Genomic DNA, 18,285 nt, shown 5'->3' with positions numbered 1-18,285 from the left:
CTGGGAGACACCCCTGTATACTTCCTTCCAGTCTGAAAAACAACAGTTCACCACTACTTTCCCGTGCAAGCGCAGGAGATGCAACACATGCCCTTTTACCTCCTCCCTTCCCACTGTCCAGGGCCCCAAACACCCCTTCCAGGTGAAACAGCGATTTACTTGTACTTCTTGCAATTTAATATACTGTATTCGCTGCTCACGATGCGGTCTCCTCTACATTGGGGAGACCAAACGCAGATTGGGCGACCGCTTTGCGGAACACCCCCGTTCAGTCCATAAGGGTGACCCTGAGCTTCCGGTCGCCTGTCACTTTAATTCACCGCTTCACTCCCACTCTGATCTCTCTGTCCTCGGGCTATTGCATTGTTCCAATGAAGCTCAACGTAAGCTGGAGGAACAGCACCTCATCTTTCGATTGGGCACTTTGCAGCCTGCCGGACTCAACATTGAGTTCAACAATTTCAGATAATTATCCCTGCCCCCATTTTTCATGCAGTATGATTTTTGCCATTCCCATTTGCAATATTTTATCTTTCCTGCCTCTTACTAAAGTACAGGATGTTCTTTCTATTCCTTCCTCCCCTCCTAACCCCCCCCCACCCCCCCCCCCCTGTCTCTGCACCTGCTTAATATCCGTTACATCTCCAACTTTTTCCAGTTCTGATGAAGGGTCCCAGACCTGAAACGTTAACTCTGTTTCTCTCTCCACGGATGCTGCCTGGCCTGCTGAGTATTTCCAGCATTTTCTGTTGTTATTTCACCACTGCTCTCTGCTTTCTGTCTCTTAGCCAATTTTGTATCCATGCTGTCACTGCCCCTTTAATCCCATGGGCTTCAATTTTGCTAACAAATCTATTATATGGTACTTTATAAAATGCCTTTTGAAAGTCTATATATACACAACATCAACCGCACTACCTCCATTAACCATCTCCAATACTTCATCAAAGAACTAAATTAAGTTAGTCAAACATGATTTGCCTTTAACAAATCTGTGCTGGCTATCATTTATTAACCCATAGTTAGCCAAATGACAATTAATTTTGTCCCGGATTAATCTTCTCTCCCCATCCGGGAACGCCTCGCCCTCCCTCACCCCTCCAGGAACTACCTGAGGGGCGCTACTGACATGGGCTCTCCTCCACCCCTCTACGTAACTGAAAGTTAAGGCACATGGGATTGGGGGCAAGGTATTGACTTGGATAGAGAACTGGTTGACAGACAAAGAGTTGGAATAAACGGGTCTTTTTCCGAGTGCAGGCAGTGATTAGTGGGGTACCGCAGGGATCGGTCCTTGGACCCCAGCTATTCATAATATATATTAATGATCTAGACAAGGGAACTAGATGTAATATCTCCAAATTTGCAGACGACACAAAGCTGGGTGGGCATGTGTGCTGTGAGGAGGATGCCGAGAAACTACAGGATGATTTGGACAGGTTGGGTGATTAGGCAGATGTATGGCAGATGCAATATAACGTGGATAAATGTGAGGTTATCCACTTTGGTGGCAAAAACAGGAAGGCAGATTATTATCTGAATGGCAATAGATTGGGAGAAGGGGAAGTGCAACGAGACCTGGGTGTCCTTGTGCACCAGTCGTTGAAGGTAAGCATGCAGGTGCAGCAGGCGGTTAAGAAGGCAAATGGTATGTTGGCCTTCGTAGCAAGAGGGTTTGAGTACTGGAACAAGAATGTCTTGCTGCAGTTGTACAGGGCCTTGGTGAGACCACATCTTGAGTATTGTGTGCAATTTTGGTCGCCTTATCTGAGGAAGCATGTTCTTGCCATGGAAGGAGTTCAGCGAAGATTCACCAGGCTGATACCTGGGATGACAGGAATGACGTATGAGGAGAGATTGGGTCGATTGGGCTTGTACTCGCTGGAGTTTAGAAGAATGAGAGGTGATCTCATTGAAACTTATAAAATTCTGACAGGACTGGACAGACTAGATGCAGGAAGGATGTTCCCGATGGTCGGTGAGTCCAGAACTAGGAGTCACAGTCTAAGGATAAGGGGTAGGCCATTTAGGACAGAAATTAGGAGGAATTTCTTCACCCAGAGAGTGGTGAACCTGTGGAATTCTCTACCACAGAAGGCAGTAGAGGCCAATTCATTAAATATATTCAAGAAGGAGTTGGATATATTTCATAAGGCTAAGGGGATCAAGGGGTATGGGGAGAAAGCAGGGACCGGGTGCTGAGTTTGGATGATCAGCCATGATCGCATTGAATGGCGGAGCAGGCTCCAGGGGCCGAATGGCCTACTCCTGCTCCTATCTTCTATGTTTCTATTGTCTCTATAAGTTTACCCACCACCGACGTTTGGCTGACTGGCCTGTAGTTGCCGCGTTTATCTCTCTCCCCTTTTTTGAACAGGGATGTAACATTTGCAATCCTCCAGTCTTCTGGCACCACCCCTCTGTCTAATGAAGATTGTGGCCAGAGCCTCTGCAATTTCCACCCTTCCTTCCCTCAGTAACCATCCGGACCAGGTGACCTTTCCACTTTGAGTGCTGCCAACCTTTTAAGTACCTCCGCTTTATCTACATTTATTTATCCTATCCAATTTCTCTACTACCTCCTCCTTCACTGTGCCATTGGCAGCATCCTCTTCTTTAGTGATGACAGATGCAAAGTACTCATTTAGTACCTCAGCCATGCCCTCTGCCTCCATGTGTAGGTCTCCTTTTTGGTCCCTAAACAGCCCCACCCCTCCTCTTACTACCCTTTCACTATTTATATGTTTATAAAGACTTTTGGCTTCCCTTTTATATTACTCACTAATCTATTCTCACATACACTCTCTTTCCCTCTCTTATTTCCTTTTTTCAGTTCCCCTTGGTAGTATATCGCCGATCCTTCATCGTCGCTGGGTCACAATCCTGGAACTCCCTTCCTAACAGCACTGTGGGAGCACCTTCACCACACGGACTGCAGCGGTTCAAGAAGGCGGCTCACCACCACCTTCTCAAGGGCAACTGGGGATGGGCAATAAATGCCGGCCTTGCCAGCGACGCCCACATCCCGAGAATGAATTTCACATTTTTTTTTGAATGGTTCAAATGTTGGAGACAAGATGTTAAAATTTATTATTAGCTAGGGATTTACAAGGTCCAGACTGCATGGGAAATTACACAGATGATTTTAAAAATAAAATTATCCCTCTATTAAAACGCTGAAAAAGCTTCAATGGCCATGAACACGTTCAAAGGCGAACCCGCCTATTGATATGTTAGTTACCCATTTACAGCTGCTTAATGGCGTATTCCATAAACATAATAGAAGATGTTAAAAGGTAACGGAAACACATCCGCCCGTTAGTTATACAAATGCATCAGGTCTGCGGCCTTCAGACCTCTGAAGTGTACTGCAGCTGTAATCTGCACTGTGAATCCCCAAACTATCGCTGGTCAGAATGGATCCCCAAACACTGGGCAAGGTATGAGCTGCTGGTGACTTTTGTATGAGCTCTGTTTCTCCCTCCACGATGCTGCCTGACCTGCTGCGTGTTTCCAGCATTTTCTCTTGTTGTTTGCATGAGCAGTTGTTTTAAGGTGGATCAACTCACGTCTCTGGGTTACTAGCCCAGTAACATAACCACTATGCTACCATACCCGGTGAGTTGCAGTAGGATCAGGGTCAGTGGCTGGGACTGACCACATAGGAACAGGAGGAGGCCATTCAGCCCCTCGAGCCTGCTCCGCCGTTCAGTGAGATCATGCCTGACCTGCACCTCAACTCCATGTCCCTTGATACCCATTCCTAACAAAAATCTATCCGCAGTTCCAGATTTCCACTACCCATTGTGTGGAAAAAGTGCTTCCTGATTGTGTTCCTGAATGGCCTAGCTCTCAAATTTAACACTCTGTCACCTTGTTCCGGATTCCCCCACCAGAGGAAATAGATTCTCCTTACCTAACCGATCAAATCCTTTTAACATTTTAAAGACCTCGATCAGATCATCCATCAATCTCTTAAACTCAAGGGAATACAACCATGTTTATGCAACTTGTCCCCACTATTTAACCGTCTAAGCCCCTACTATACTGGAGAATTGTACTCCAATATTAATGCAATTTTCAGAATAGTTCTCCAGTGTTAATATAACTTTAGGAATGTTGCTTGGACCTATTTACTTAAGCAACAAGGAATGGAAAAATGGGAATAAATGGTGGCTTACCACCCCATTATAGAACCTACCCCATTTTCATTGACCCGCTCCACAATATGAATATGTACAATATTACAACAACAACAACTTGCATTTATATGGCACTTTTAATGTAGCAATACGTCCTAAGGCACTTCACAGGAGCGTAATCAAATGCCCCCCTCTCCGCAAGGCACTCACTGTTACCGCGATACGGTGCGATGGGTGCCAGCTAATGTTCCCTCCAGTTTCCTTTTCGTACACGGTCCCTTTAACTGGCTGCGCGGCCTGCTCCATTTTTCGCGCGCACGGTTTCTTCACTGTAAAAGCCGGTGAGCGGCCTGCGCGGGACCTCCAGACCGCTGCGCCGCCGCGTAGCTTAGCGGGAACATTGGTGCCAGCTATCCTCCAATCCCTCGCCCAGCTGCCCATTATTCACGTGTGAGCCGAGACAGTGGGGGGCTCATTTTAACTCTTGGCTATAGTCTCTTATGGAAACGGAAATCGGAAGAGGTGTATAATGGGCTACTAACTGCTCCATGTGGTAGCGAGTTCCACATTCTAACCACTGGGTAAAGAAGTTTCTCCTGAATTCCCTCTTGGATTTATTGGCGACTATCTTATAATTATGACTTCGCCCATATCTTCTCTGCATCTACCCTATCAAACCCTTTCATAATCTTGAAGACCCCTATCAGGTCATCCCTCAGTCTTTCCAGAGAAAAGAGCCTGTTCAGCCCTTCCTGATTGTTATAACCACTCAGTTCTGGTGCCATTCTAGTAAATCTTTTTTATTGTGTCTCTTTTTGTAATATGGAGACCAGAACTGTGCTCAGTACTCCAAGGGCAGGATTTTCATTGGGCCGTGGAGTTGGGATTGGAGGCGTGCGGGGGGTTAAAATCCCGAAATCAGGGGTCCCGACCCCATCCCGCACCCAAACCCGCCTCCATGCCAGTTTCAAAGGAGGTGGGTACCCGCCCCACCCTGGGACCCGCCTACCCGAGGCGGGAAGGGGATTAGTGCCAATTAACTGCCTGTTAACAGGTAGTTAACAGGCAGTTTTTAGCCTAATCCCTATTTTTAAGGTTGAAGTGTGGGATTCCCGACGGCTCCAAACCACGCCAAGTTAGAGGAGGCGGACCGTCGGGATGAAGGACTTGGAGGGATCGAGATGTCCGGTGTTCAGGTGAGTGATGGGTGCATGAGTGCAAAGGTAAGTGCGTTTGGTGATTAAAGAAGTTTAAATTACCTTTTCTTACCTTTTAAGCCTTCCTTCCTTTCGGTCTCAGGAGTCCCTTATCTCACCGGCACAGAAAGCAGAATGGCTGCGAGCTGTCAAAAGCTTTCAAACACTGATATTTCAGTCTGTGACGTCACCTGTTGCCGGGTGGCCCTTAATTGGCCTGCTGAGCCCGCTGGGCGGGTTCAACAAGGTCAATCAAGTTAAAGTCGAGTGGATTGGCCGCATCTCGATGGAGGCGGGACTACAACCCCGAAAGTTGTAGTCCCGCCTCCAACCCGACTCCTGAATGAAAATCCTGCCCCAAGTGTGGGTATGGCAAGTGAGCTTTTCTAGACTCAGGTTCTGCTGCAGGTTGGGTGGTAATGACGGGGATGAGGGCGAGTGGGGGAGAGGGGCAATGTAATCACTCATGTGAATAGTTAAGTGAAAAGAAAAGGGCAGTACCAGTCTGAAGGAACGCAACACGGACAGACCCTCCACTCTGGCGAGGCCCAGCTCGATCAAGCTCAGGCAGACGATGATGCTGTCAAATATGTTCCAGCCCTGCTGGAAGTAGTGGTACGGGTCCAAGGCGATGATTTTCAAGACCATCTCAGCTGTGAAAATCGCGGTGAAGACCTGTGGAAAGCAGTAAACTAGGTCAGAGCAACGACAGGCAATCCCCGGCCCCCCACCCTCCACGTGCCCCCCCCAATCTCCCCCCTCGCCTTCCCCGGGGACGGCTCCCTCCCCAACTGATGGCAATTTTACACACAAAATAGGAACCGCCACCCACTCGCAGCTCGCTGCCTGCTGCTGAGCATTCGCAGCTCTCGAAACTTCCACTCATTTGTTTTTCAAATCGAAGGAGTCTCACGCTGTCTCTGAGTTTCATTTCTGTTGACAACAATCATCTCCCCAAACAAGAAAGAGAAAAAAAAAATCGAAGCAGAGCAGACAGGCTAAATATTTACTACTCAAGCTGTGATCTCCCTGCCGCTCAACACTTTTACATTTGCAACACGAGATGATTTAATCCTTTTTACCATCTCACTAATCCTGCCTGCTTTATACAGAGTTTACTGATGTGAATAGGAAAGGAACTCACCTTTAATTAGCACACACACACAGACATATAGACACACACACACACACACAATCAACACATGCACACACACATATAGACATACACATTGACACACACACACATTGACATACACACATGTAAACACAAACATCAACACACACACATAGAAACAGACACACATACACATAGACATAAACACATAGACACAAACAGACCCACACACACACAGAGACACACACATGGACACACATACACATAGACACAAACAGACCGACACACACACACCCACACACACACACACAGACATACACACACACAGAGACACACACATGGACACACATACACATAGACACAAACAGACCGACACACACACACACACACACACACACACACACAGACATACACACACACAGAGACACACACAAGGCAAAAGGGAATATGGCAAGGCTGGAAGGCATTTATTTTAATGCAAGGAGTCTTGCAAATAAGGTGGATGAACTGAAGTTGTTGTTGAACACATGGGATTACGATATTGTTGCTATCACGGAGACATGGTTGAGGGAGGGTCAGGACTGGCAGCTCAATATTCCAGGGTATAGAATCTTCAGGCGAGACAGAGGGGGGTGTAAAAGGGGAGCGGGTGTTGCAATATTAATTAAGGAACCAATCACTGCTGTAAGGAGGAATGATATATTAGCGGGTTCCTCTAATGAGGCCATATGGGTAGAACTTAAAAACAAAAAGGGGGCAAGCACTTTGCTGGGAGTGTACTATAGGCCCCCAAACAGTCAGGGGGAGATAGAGGAACAGATATGTAGGCAAATCGCAGAGAAGTGCGAAAATAATAGGGTAATAATAGTGGGGGATTTCAACTTCCCCAATATTAATTGAGATAGTCAGAGTGTGAAAGGCTTAGAGGGTGCAGAATTCTTAAAGTGCATCCAGGAGAGCTTTTTGAGCCAACATGTAGAAAGTCCTACAAGAGAGGGGGCGGTACTGGACCTAATTCTAGGGAATGTAGCCGGGCAAGTGGTGGAAGTGTCAGTAGGAGAGCATTTTGGCGACAGTGACCATAATTCGGTGAGATTTAAGGTGGTCATGGAAAAAGACAAAGACGGCCTGGAAATAAGGGTTCTAAATTGGGGGAAGGCCGATTTTAATATGATAAGGCAGGATCTGGCCAAAGTGGACTGGGAGCAGCTACTTATAGGAAAATCCACATCAAAGCAGTGGGAGACTTTCAGAAGGGAAATAGAGAGAGTACAACGCCAACATGTTCCTGTAAAGGTCAAGGGTGGGACCAACAAGCAAAGGGAACCTTGGATGACAAGGGATATACAAAAATGCATTAGGAAAAAAAGGGGGGCTTTTGGCAGTTACAAAAGACTAAAGACGGAGGAAGCCCTAGAGGAGTATAAAAAGTGCAGGGGCATACTTAAAAAAGAAATTAGGAGGGCGAGGAGGGGCCATGAAATAACACTGGCGAGCAAAATAAAAGAAAATCCTAAGATGTTTTATAAGTATATTAAGGGCAAGAGGATAACCAGGGAAAGGGTAGGGCCCATTAGGGACCAAAGTGGCAATCTGTGTGTAGAGCCAGATGATGTAGGCGGGGTTTTAAATGAATTTTTTGCATCTGTGTTCACTATGGAGAAAGACGATGTAGACATAGAAATCGGGCAAGGGGACTGTGACATACTTGAACATATTAGCATCGAGAGGGAGGAGGTACTAGCGGTTTTAGCAGGCCAAAAAGTGGATAAATCCCCAGGCCCGGACGAGATGTATCCCAGGCTGTTGTGTGAGGCAAAGGAGGAGATTGCAGGGGCTCTGACACAAATTTTCAGAACCTCTCTGGCCACAGGGGATGTACCAGAGGACTGGAGAACAGCTAACGTAGTACCATTATTCAAGAAGGGTAGCAGGGATAAACCAGGGAATTACAGGCCGGTGAGCCTAACATCTGTGGTAGGGAAATTATTGGAAAAAATTCTGAGGGACAAAATTAGTCTCCACTTGGAGAGGCAAGGATTAATCGGGGATAGTCAGCATGGCTTTGTCAAGGGTAAATCATGTCTGACCAATCTGATTGAATTTTTCGAGGGGGTGACTAGGTGTGTGGATGAGGGAAATGCTGTGGATGTGGTTTACATGGATTTCAGTAAAGCTTTTGACAAAGTCCCGCATAGGAGACTGGTCAAGAAGGTAAGAGCCCATGGGATCCAGGGTGCCTTGGCGCGTTGGATCCTAAACTGGCTGAGTGGCAGGAGGCAGGTTGCTTTTGTGACTGGAAGCCTGTGTCCAGTGGGGTACCTCAGGGATCGGTGCTGGGTCCCTCGCTGTTTGTGATCTACATAAATGATTTGGATGAGAATGTAAAAGGTATGATCAGTAAGTTCGCAGATGACATGAAAATTGGTGGGGTGGTAAATTGCGAGGAGGAAAGCCTCAGGCTACAGGACGATATAAACGGGTTGGTCAGATGGGCGGAAAAGTGGCAAATAGAATTTAACCCTGAAAAGTGCGAGGTGATGCATTTTGGACGGACAAATAAGGCAAGGGAATACACAATGAGTGGTAGGACCCTAGGAAGTACAGAGGGTCAGAGGGACCTTGGTGTACATGTACATAGATCCCTGAAGGCAGCGGAACAGGTAGATAAGGTGGTTAAAAAGGCATATGGGATACTTGCCTTCATTAGCCGAGGCATAGAATATAAGAGCAGGGAGGTTATGATGGAGCTGTACAAAACGCTGGTAAGGCCACAGCTGGAGTACTGTGTGCAGTTCTGGTCGCCTCACTATAGGAAGGATGTGATTGCTTTGGAGAGGGTGCAGAGAAGATTCACCAGGATGTTACCTGGGATGGAGCGCCTCAGCTATGAAGAAAGACTAAACAGGCTGGGGTTGTTTTCCTTGGAGCAAAGAAGGCTGAGGGGGGACCTGATTGAGGTGTACAAAATGATGAGGGGCATAGATAGGGTAGATAAAGAGGAACTTTTCCCCTTAGTAGGGGGGTCAATAACAAGGGGGCATAGATTCAAGGTAAGGGGCAGGAGGTTTAGAGGGGATTTGAGGAGGAACTTTTTCACCCAGAGGGTGGTTGGAATCTGGAACTCACTGCCTGAAAGGGTGGTAGAGGCAGGAACCCTCATTACATTCAAGAAGCATTTGGATGAGCACTTGAATTGCCATTGCATACAAGGCTATGGACCAAATGCTGGAAAATGGGATTAGACTGGACAGGGATTAATGGACGGCGCAGACACAATGGGCCGAAGGGCCTCTTTCTGTGCTGTATAACTCTATGACTCTATGACATGGACACTGTCAGGGTCCCAGCTACACGTTCCTCTGCTGGCTGCCAGAGGGCGGTTTAGGAGGTTTAGGAGGCCTCAGTACACTGCTGCCATGTCTCTGTACCTCTCTCCTCACCTGTGTCTCATTAGAGTAATTCTCTCATTAGAGTAATCAGGCCTGTTATTTAAGCTGACTATTTCCAGCCCCAGTCACTCAGTCTTGAGTTCTCATGCCTGCAAGTCACAGGTTAGTTTATAGTCCTTGTCCTGCATTTGGTATACTCGCTTTTGTTTCTTTGAATTGTTACTTTGATCTTTTGTTTGAAGTATTCTCTGTACGTCCTGTATTTGAAGAGCCTTCTAGTAAAGCATCTTTTGAGTTTTACTCCATCTCAGGTCTCTGGCTGTCTGTCTGCATTTGGGTCCACGACCACACCCGTAACAGCAAGACTGAGTCATCAACATGGACCCAGCAGAAACCAGCCAACCAAGGGAGGAGATTAATCAACTGCGCTCTGCCCTGATGAGCCAGGGAGCCACGGTCGGGAGGCATGACCAACTGCTGCGGGAGATTCGTGACAGCCTGCATTCCCTAACCGAGGCTGTCAGGCACGGCCAGCAGTCGGGTTCCACACAACCTTCAGCCTCTAATCCTCGACAAGACAAGGATCCAAACCTTCCAGCTCCCGAACGATACGACGGTCACCTGGGCAAGTGTCGCGGCTTCCTCATACAGTGTTCCCTGGCATTCGAGCTCCAGCCTTTCAGATTCCCCTCCGATCGCTCTAGGGTCGCCTACATCATCTCTCTGCTCACCGGGAGAGCCCTCGCTTGGGCCATGGCCATGTGAGAGCGACAAACCCCTGCCTGCTCCAACTGTCGGATGTTCACCGAGGAGATGAGGCGAGTCTTCGACCATCCAGTTAGCGGGCGAGAGGCAGCCAATAGACTGCTCCATCTCCATCAGGGGAATCATAGCGTATCGGACTACGCCATAGAATTCCGTACTCTCGCCACTGAAAGTCTTTGGAATACGGAGGCACTCATCGCCACTTTTTTTCACGGACTTTCGGAGGAGGTCAAAGATGAACTGGCCTCTCGCAGATCTACCAATGATCTCGAGGCTCTTATCGATGTGGCCATTCGGATTGACAATCGACTCCGGGGGTGGCGCAGAGAACGCCGCCGTCCATTCCTCGCACCCCCGAGCCCAACGCCACCTACCGCCGTGGAGGAGCCCATGCAGCTGGGCAGAACTCGACTCTCCCAATCTGAACGAGAGCGATGAATGCGCGAGAGTCGCTGCCTTTACTGCGGGGGATTCGGTCACTTCCGCGATTTCTGTCCCAAGTTGGCGGGAAAAGCCAGGATTCGTCCAGGAGCGGGAGAACTGTGACGAGTCAAAACACCACTCCCGAATCCGCTTCTTCCGGTGTCCGTCTCTACTCTTCTCTCCTGGGGTAATCAACAACACACCCTCCGTGCTTTCGTGGATTCCGGAGCAGTAGGGAATTTCATGGATATCAACTTCGCTAGACAGCTCAAGATCCCGACGGTCGACCTCGACCATCCTCTTACAATTACTGCCCTTGATGGTAGACCCCTTGGCTCTGGTAACGTCCGCCGAATTACCGCCCCCCTGCGGCTATGTGTGGAGAAGCACCACCAAGAGACAATCCAGTTCCACCTCATTCATTCTCCCGAGTTTCCTCTGGTCCTGGGCTTTCCCTGGTTGGCTCTCCATAATCCACATATCAACTGGTTTACCGGGGCGCTCACGGAATGGGGTCCTACCTGCCATGCCACCTGCCTGTTCTCGGCGCCACTTCTCGAGTCTCCCGAGCTTTCAGTTCCCCCCGATCCTTCTCGAGTTCCACCTGCCTATACCGACCTTATAGAGGTCTTCAGTAAGAGACGGCCATCTCCCTTCCTCCTCACCGCCCGTATGACTGTGCCATCGACCTGCTACCCGGCCCTTGTCCTCCTCGGGGTCGCCTCTTTTCTCTCTCCGCTCCCGAGACCGCTGCCATGGAGGAGTATATCCGTGACGCCCTCGCCACTGGTGCTATCCGTCCTTCCACCTCTCCTGCTGGGGCAGGCTTCTTCTTTGTGGGGAAAAAGGATGGGGGTCTCCGCCCATGCATTGATTACCGCGACCTCAATCGGATCACAGTGAAGAACCGCTACCCCCTTCCTCTTATGTCCACGGTGTTCGAGCTCCTGCAGGGGGCCACGACCTTTACCAAGCTGGATCTTCGCAATGCCTACAATCTGGTCCGCATAAGGGAGGGAGACGAGTGGAAAACAGCTTTCAACACCCCTACTGGCCATTATGAGTACTTAGTAATGCCATTCGGTCTGGCCAACGCACCCGTGGTCTTTCAAGCCCTGATTAACGACGTTCTCCGTGATCTGCTTAACCGGTTCGTCTTTGTCTCCCTTGACGACATTCTCATCTTTTTGAGCTCCCCCCAAGAACATGTTCAGCACGTCCGAGAGGTACCGCACCGGCTTCTTAAAAACCACCTGTACGTCAAACTCGAAAAATGTGAGTTCCATGTCCCCACTGTCTCCTTCCTGGGCTTCGTCATCACCAACGGCAGCATCCAGATGGACCCAGACAAGACCCAGGCCGTCCGGGAGTGGCCAACACCCACTTCAGTCAAACAGGTCCAACGCTTCCTCAGCTTCGCCAACTTCTACAGAAGCTTCATCAGAAACTTCAGCTCCATAGCGGCACCCCTCTCGGCTTTAACCAAGACAACAGCCACCCGTTTTCACTGGTCACCCGTGGAGGAGAAAGCATTCAAAGAACTCCACCGGCGCTTCACCGCGGCTCCCATTCTGGTCCTCCCCGATGCCTCTCTCCCCTTCATGGGCGAGGTGGACGCCTCTGACATTGGCGTGGGGGCCGTCCTGTCCCAACGTTCCGTCACAGACCAGAAACTCCACCCGTGTGCCTTCTATGACATCGGGAACAGAGAACTGCTTGCTGTCAAGTTGGCGTTGGAGGAATGGAGGCACTGGCTAGAGGGGACCAAACACCCATTTGTGGTCTGGACCGACCACAAGAACCTCGCCTACATCCAGGACGCCAAACGCCTCAATTCTCGCCAGGCCCGGTGGGCGCTCTTCTTCACTCGGTTCAACTTCATCCTCTCTTACTGCCCCGGGTCCAAAAACCTGAAAGCTGACGCGCTCTCCCGACAATTCGACCCCCCGGACAGAAGCGAAACCCCGACACCCATCCTTCCGAGCTCCAGGATTTTGGCTCCGGTTCGCTGGGGCATCAACACCACCGTTCGAGAGGCACAACGGCGGGAGGCCGATCCAGGCGGTGGACCCCCGAATCGACTGTTTGTTCTCACGACAGTCCGATCCCAAGTCCTGCAGTGGGGGCATTCATCCCGGCTGACTGGGCATCCAGGGGTCGCCCGGACGCTCGAGTTTATCCGCAGGAGATTCTGGTGGCCGTCGATCGAGAGGGATGTCCGGTCATTTCACACAGAATCACACAGAAACCCCACAGTGCAGATAGAGGCCATTTCGGCCCATCGAGCCTGCATCGACACATATCCCATCCGATCCCCGTAACCCCTACACCAACACATATCCCACCCTATCCCTGTAACCCCACGTATTTAATCCCCCTAACACTAAGGATCAATTTATCATAGCCAATCAACCTAACCCGCACATCTTTGGACTGTGAGAGGAAACCGGAGCACCCGGAGAAAACCCACGCAAACACGGGGAGAATGTGCAAACTCCACACAGACAGTCGCCCGAGGCTGGATTCGAACCCGGGTCTCTGGCGCTGTGAGGCAACAGTGCTAACCACTATGCCACCGTGCTTGCAGCACCTGTGCCCAGCAGAAGAACCCCAGGACACAACCACATGCCCCCCTTCACCCACTCCCCATTCCGAACCGTCCTTGGTCCCACCTTTCCCTGGACTTTGTCACCGGTCTGCCACCGTCCCAGGGTAACACTGCCATCCTAGTTGTTGTTGACCGGTTCTCCAAAGCCTGCCACTTCGTCCCCCTGCCCAGGCTCCCTTCCGCCCGAGAAACCGCGGAACTCATGGCGCAGCACGTCTTCCGCCTACACGGCCTCCCCCTAGACATAGTGTCAGACCGTGGTCCCCAGTTCACCTCCCGGTTCTGGAAGGCTTTCTGTCGTCTCCTGGGTGCGGCGGTCAGCCTCTCCTCGGATTATCATCCCCAGTCCAATGGGCAGACCGAGAGGGTGAATCAGGACCTGGAGATGACTCTGCATTGCCTCGCCTCCTCCAACCCCTCTACTTGGAGCAAACACCTCATTTGGGCGGAATATGCTCACAACACATTACAGAACTCCTCCATTGGGATGTCACCGTTCGAGTGTCAGTTCGGTTACCAACCTCCGTTGTTCCCCGAGCAGGAGCCTAAGGTGGGGGGTACCGTCGGCGGAGTTGTTCGTCCGGCGCTGCCGGAGGACCTGGAGAAAGGCCCGTTCTGCACTGCAACTGGCATCACGTCGACAGAGGATCCAGGCCAACCGACGACGCAATCCTGTCCCTTTGCTCCGGCCCGGGCAGATGGTGTGGCTCTCCACCCTAGACCTTCCCCTGCGGGTCGAGTCCCTCAAACTGGCTCCTCGCTTCGTCGGTCCATTCAAGATACTCTGGAAGATAAACCTAGTTACCTACCGTCTCCTGTTGCCTCGATCCATGAGGATCCATCCATCCTTCCATGTCTCCCGTCTCAAACCTGTGTGGACCAGTCCCCTATCTCCAGCCACCAGACCACCTCCAGCCCCTCGACTAATAGGGGGCCAGCCCGCCTACACTGTCCGCCGTCTCCTTCGCTCCCGCCGGGTCCGCGGGGGACTCCAGTATTTGGTGGACTGGGAGGGTTACGGCCCCGAGGAGCGCTCCTGGGTTCCGGCTCGGGACATCCTGGATCCTGGGCTTATCCAGGAGTTCCACCGGCACCAGCCAGAGGCTACTGTGGGTACGTCAGGTGCCATCCCTAGGTGCGGGGGTACTGTCAGGGTCCCAGCTACACGTTCCTCTGCTGGCCATCAGAGGGCGGTTTAGGATGCCTCAGTACACTGCTGCCATGTCTCTGTACCTCTCTCCTCACCTATGTCTCATTAGAGTAATTCTCTCATCAGAGTAATCAGGCCTGTTATTTAAGCTGACTATTTCCAGCCCCAGTCACTCAGTCTTGAGTTCTCATGCCTGCAAGTCACAGGTTAGTTTATAGTCCTTGTCCTGCGTTTGGTATACTCACTTTTGTTTCTTTGAATTGTTACTTTGATCTTTTGTTTGAAGTATTCTCTGTACGTCCTGTATTTGAAGAGCCTTCTAGTAAAGCATCTTTTGAGTTTTACTCCATCTCAGGTCTCTGGCTGTCTGTCTGCATTTGGGTCCACGACCACACCCGTAACAGACACACATACACATAGACATACACACATAGACACAAACAGACCCACACACACATATAGACATACACACACACAGATACATGTAGACACACACAAACATAATCACGCACAAGAAAGTTGAAAGTTGTGGGTTCAAGTCCCACTCCAGAGACTTGAGCACAAAATCTAGGTCGACACTCCAGGGCAGTGCTGAGGGGGTGCTGCACTGTCAGAGGTGCCATCTTTTGGTTGAGACGTTAACCCGAGGCCCCGTCTGCCCTCTCAGGTTGATCTAAAAGATCCCACCGCACTATTTTGAAGAAGAGCAGGGGGAGTTCTCCCTGGTATCCTGGTCAATATTTATCCCTCAACCAACATCACTAAAACAGATTATCTGGCCATTATCACATTCCTGTTTGTGGGAGCTTGCTGTGCGTAAATTGTCTGCTGCATTTCCTACATTACAACAGTGGCTACACTCCAAAAAGTACTTCATTGGCTGTAAAGCACTTTGGGTCATGAAAGGCACTATATAAATGCAAGTTCTTTGTTTTCTTTATAGGAGTGTCATTGTCTTATTAACTAGCACAGGGCTTATTGTCTATAGAGTCATAGAGTCATAGAGTCATAGAGTTTTACAGCACAGAAAGAGGCCCTTCGGCCCATCGTGTCTGCGCCGCCCATCCATCCCTGTCCAGTCTAATCCCATTTTCCAGCATTTGGTCCATAGCCTTGTATGCAATGGCATTTCAAGTGCTCATCCAAATGCTTCTTGAATGTTGTGAGGGTTCCTGCCTCCACCACCCTTTCAGGCATTGAGTTCCACATTCCAACCACCCTCTGGGTGAAAAAGTTCCTCCTCAAATCCCCTCTAAATCTCCTGCCCCTTACCCTGAATCTATGCCCCCTTGTTATTGACCCCCCCACTAAGGGGAAAAGTTCCTCTTTATCTACCCTATCTATGCCCCTCATTATTTTGTACACCTCAATCAGGTCCCCCCTCAGCCTTCTCTGCTCCAAGGAAAACAACTCCAGCCTGTCCAGCCTCTCTTCATAGCTGAGGCGCTCCATCCCAGGTAACATCCTGGTGAATCTTCTCTGCACCCTCTCCAAAGCAATCACATCCTTCCTATAGTGAGGCGACCAGAACTGCACACAGTACTCCAGCTGTGGCCTCACCAGCGTTTTGTACAGCTCCATCATAACCTCCCTGCTCTTATATTCTATGCCTCGGCTAATGAAGGCAAGTATCCCATATGCCTTTTTAACCACCTTATCTACCTGCTCCGCTGCCTTCAGGGATCTATGTACATGTACACCAAGGTCCCTCTGACCCTCTGTACTTCCTAGGGTCCTACCACTCATTGTGTATTCCCTTGCCTTATTTGTCCGTCCAAAATGCATCACCTCGCACTTTTCAGGGTTAAATTCCATTTGCCACTTTTCCGCCCATCTGACCAACCCGTTTATATCGTCCTGTAGCCGGAGGCTTTCCTCCTCGCAATTTACCACCCCACCAATTTTCGTGTCATCTGCGAACTTACTGATCATACCTTTTACATTTTCATCCAAATCATTTATGTAGATCACAAACAATAAGGGACCCAGCACCGATCCCTGAGGTACCCCACTGGACACAGGCTTCCAGTCACAAAAGCAACCTTCGACCATCACCCTCTGCCTCCTGCCACTCAGCCAGTTTAGGATCCAACGCGCCAAGGCACCCTGGATCCCATGGGCTCTTACCTTCTTGACCAGTCTCCTATGCGGGACTTTGTCAAAAGCTTTACTGAAGTCCATGTACACCACATCCACAGCATTTCCCTCATCCACCCCACTAGTCACCCCCTCGAAAAATTCGATCAGATTTGTTAGACATGATTTACCCTTGACAAAGCCATGCTGACTATCCCCGATTAATCCTTGCCTCTCCAAGTGGAGATTAATTTTGTCCCTCAGAATTTTTTCCAATAATTTCCCCACCACAGATGTTAGACTCACTGGCCTGTAATTCCCTGGTTTATCCCTGCTACCTTTCTTGAATAATGGTACTACGTTAGCTGTTCTCCAGTCCTCTGGTACATCCCCTGTGGCCAGAGAGGTTCTGAAAATTAGTGTCAGAGCCCCTGCAATCTCCTCCCTTGCCTCCCACAGCAGCCTGGGATACATCTCGTCCGGGCCTGGGGATTTATCCACTTTTTGGCCCGCTAAAACCGCTAGCACCTCCTCCCTCTCGATGCTAATATGTTCAAGTATGTCACAGTCCCCTTGCCCGATTTCTATGTCTGCATCGTCTTTCTCCATAGTGAACACAGATGCAAAAAATTCATTTAAAACCCCGCCTACATCCTCTGGCTCTACACACAGATTGCCACTTTGGTCCCTAATGGGCCCTACCCTTTCCCTGGTTATCCTCTTGCCCTTAATATACTTATAAAACATCTGTGATCTGTGATCAGTGTCTTCTCACGCGATTCTGCCATGGACCTCACCCAACCAAGAAGCAATGTGGTGCTGTGTGTAACAGTTTATAAACAGCGGCTTGTATTTATAAACCACGGGTGATTGTCTGACTTCTTGCTACTGATTAGAATCCATATCCACTGGGAGTGTCGGCTAAGAATTCCGGCAATGAGTGTGCGATTTCCCAAGCCAGTAAATGGTCGGAAAAATCATAAGCAGCGCTTGCCCCGAATCTCCGCCTCACGCTCCCGGCGGGCGAGGCTTCCCACCGGGATATTTCCGCTTGGTTTCTCTGCTGTGATAAGTCGCCGCACGTGGGAGGAAGGTGGTCGCAAAGGGTTAGTGGGGGAGGGGGGGGGACCTTTTATAGGCAGGGAGAGGGATAGCCAGCTGGAGGGGGTTTAGGGATTATGATCCTGAGAGCAAGGCCGAGACGGCTGAAGGTAGCCGGCCTTCTCCCTCTGGGACTGAGCAGTGCGGGAAATGAATGTTTCATTTAATTCAGCCGCCAACGCTTTATCCAGACTGAAAACGTGTGCTTTATAAATAGGATATACGGCACAGAAACAGGCCATTCGGCCCAACCAGTCCATGCCAGCGTTTATGCTCCACTCGAGCCTCCTCCCGTCTTTCCTCATCAAACTCTATCAG

At 49.8% G+C, this 18,285-nt stretch overlaps 1 protein-coding gene across 2 annotated transcripts in view; it reads right to left on the bottom strand.

Moving 5' to 3' along the window:
* Positions 1–18,285, bottom strand: part of scn5lab (sodium channel, voltage gated, type V-like, alpha b) — a 524,522-nt gene that overhangs the window by 246,113 nt on the left and 260,124 nt on the right. For both annotated transcript variants that reach the window (XM_085987471.1, XM_085987470.1), the window contains one exon: positions 5,840–6,013. In XM_085987471.1, coding sequence (XP_085843597.1) covers positions 5,840–6,013 — 174 coding nt within the window. The remainder of the gene's footprint in view (positions 1–5,839; positions 6,014–18,285) is intronic.

Source organism: Somniosus microcephalus, chromosome 5 (assembly GCF_052327205.1).
Source record: "Somniosus microcephalus isolate GS21.2 chromosome 5, FLI_Smic_1.0, whole genome shotgun sequence".
NCBI classification, from domain to species: Eukaryota; Metazoa; Chordata; class Chondrichthyes; order Squaliformes; family Somniosidae; genus Somniosus; species Somniosus microcephalus.
The sequence above is the reverse complement of the archived record's forward strand: the minus strand, read 5'-3'. Positions and strand labels throughout refer to the sequence as shown.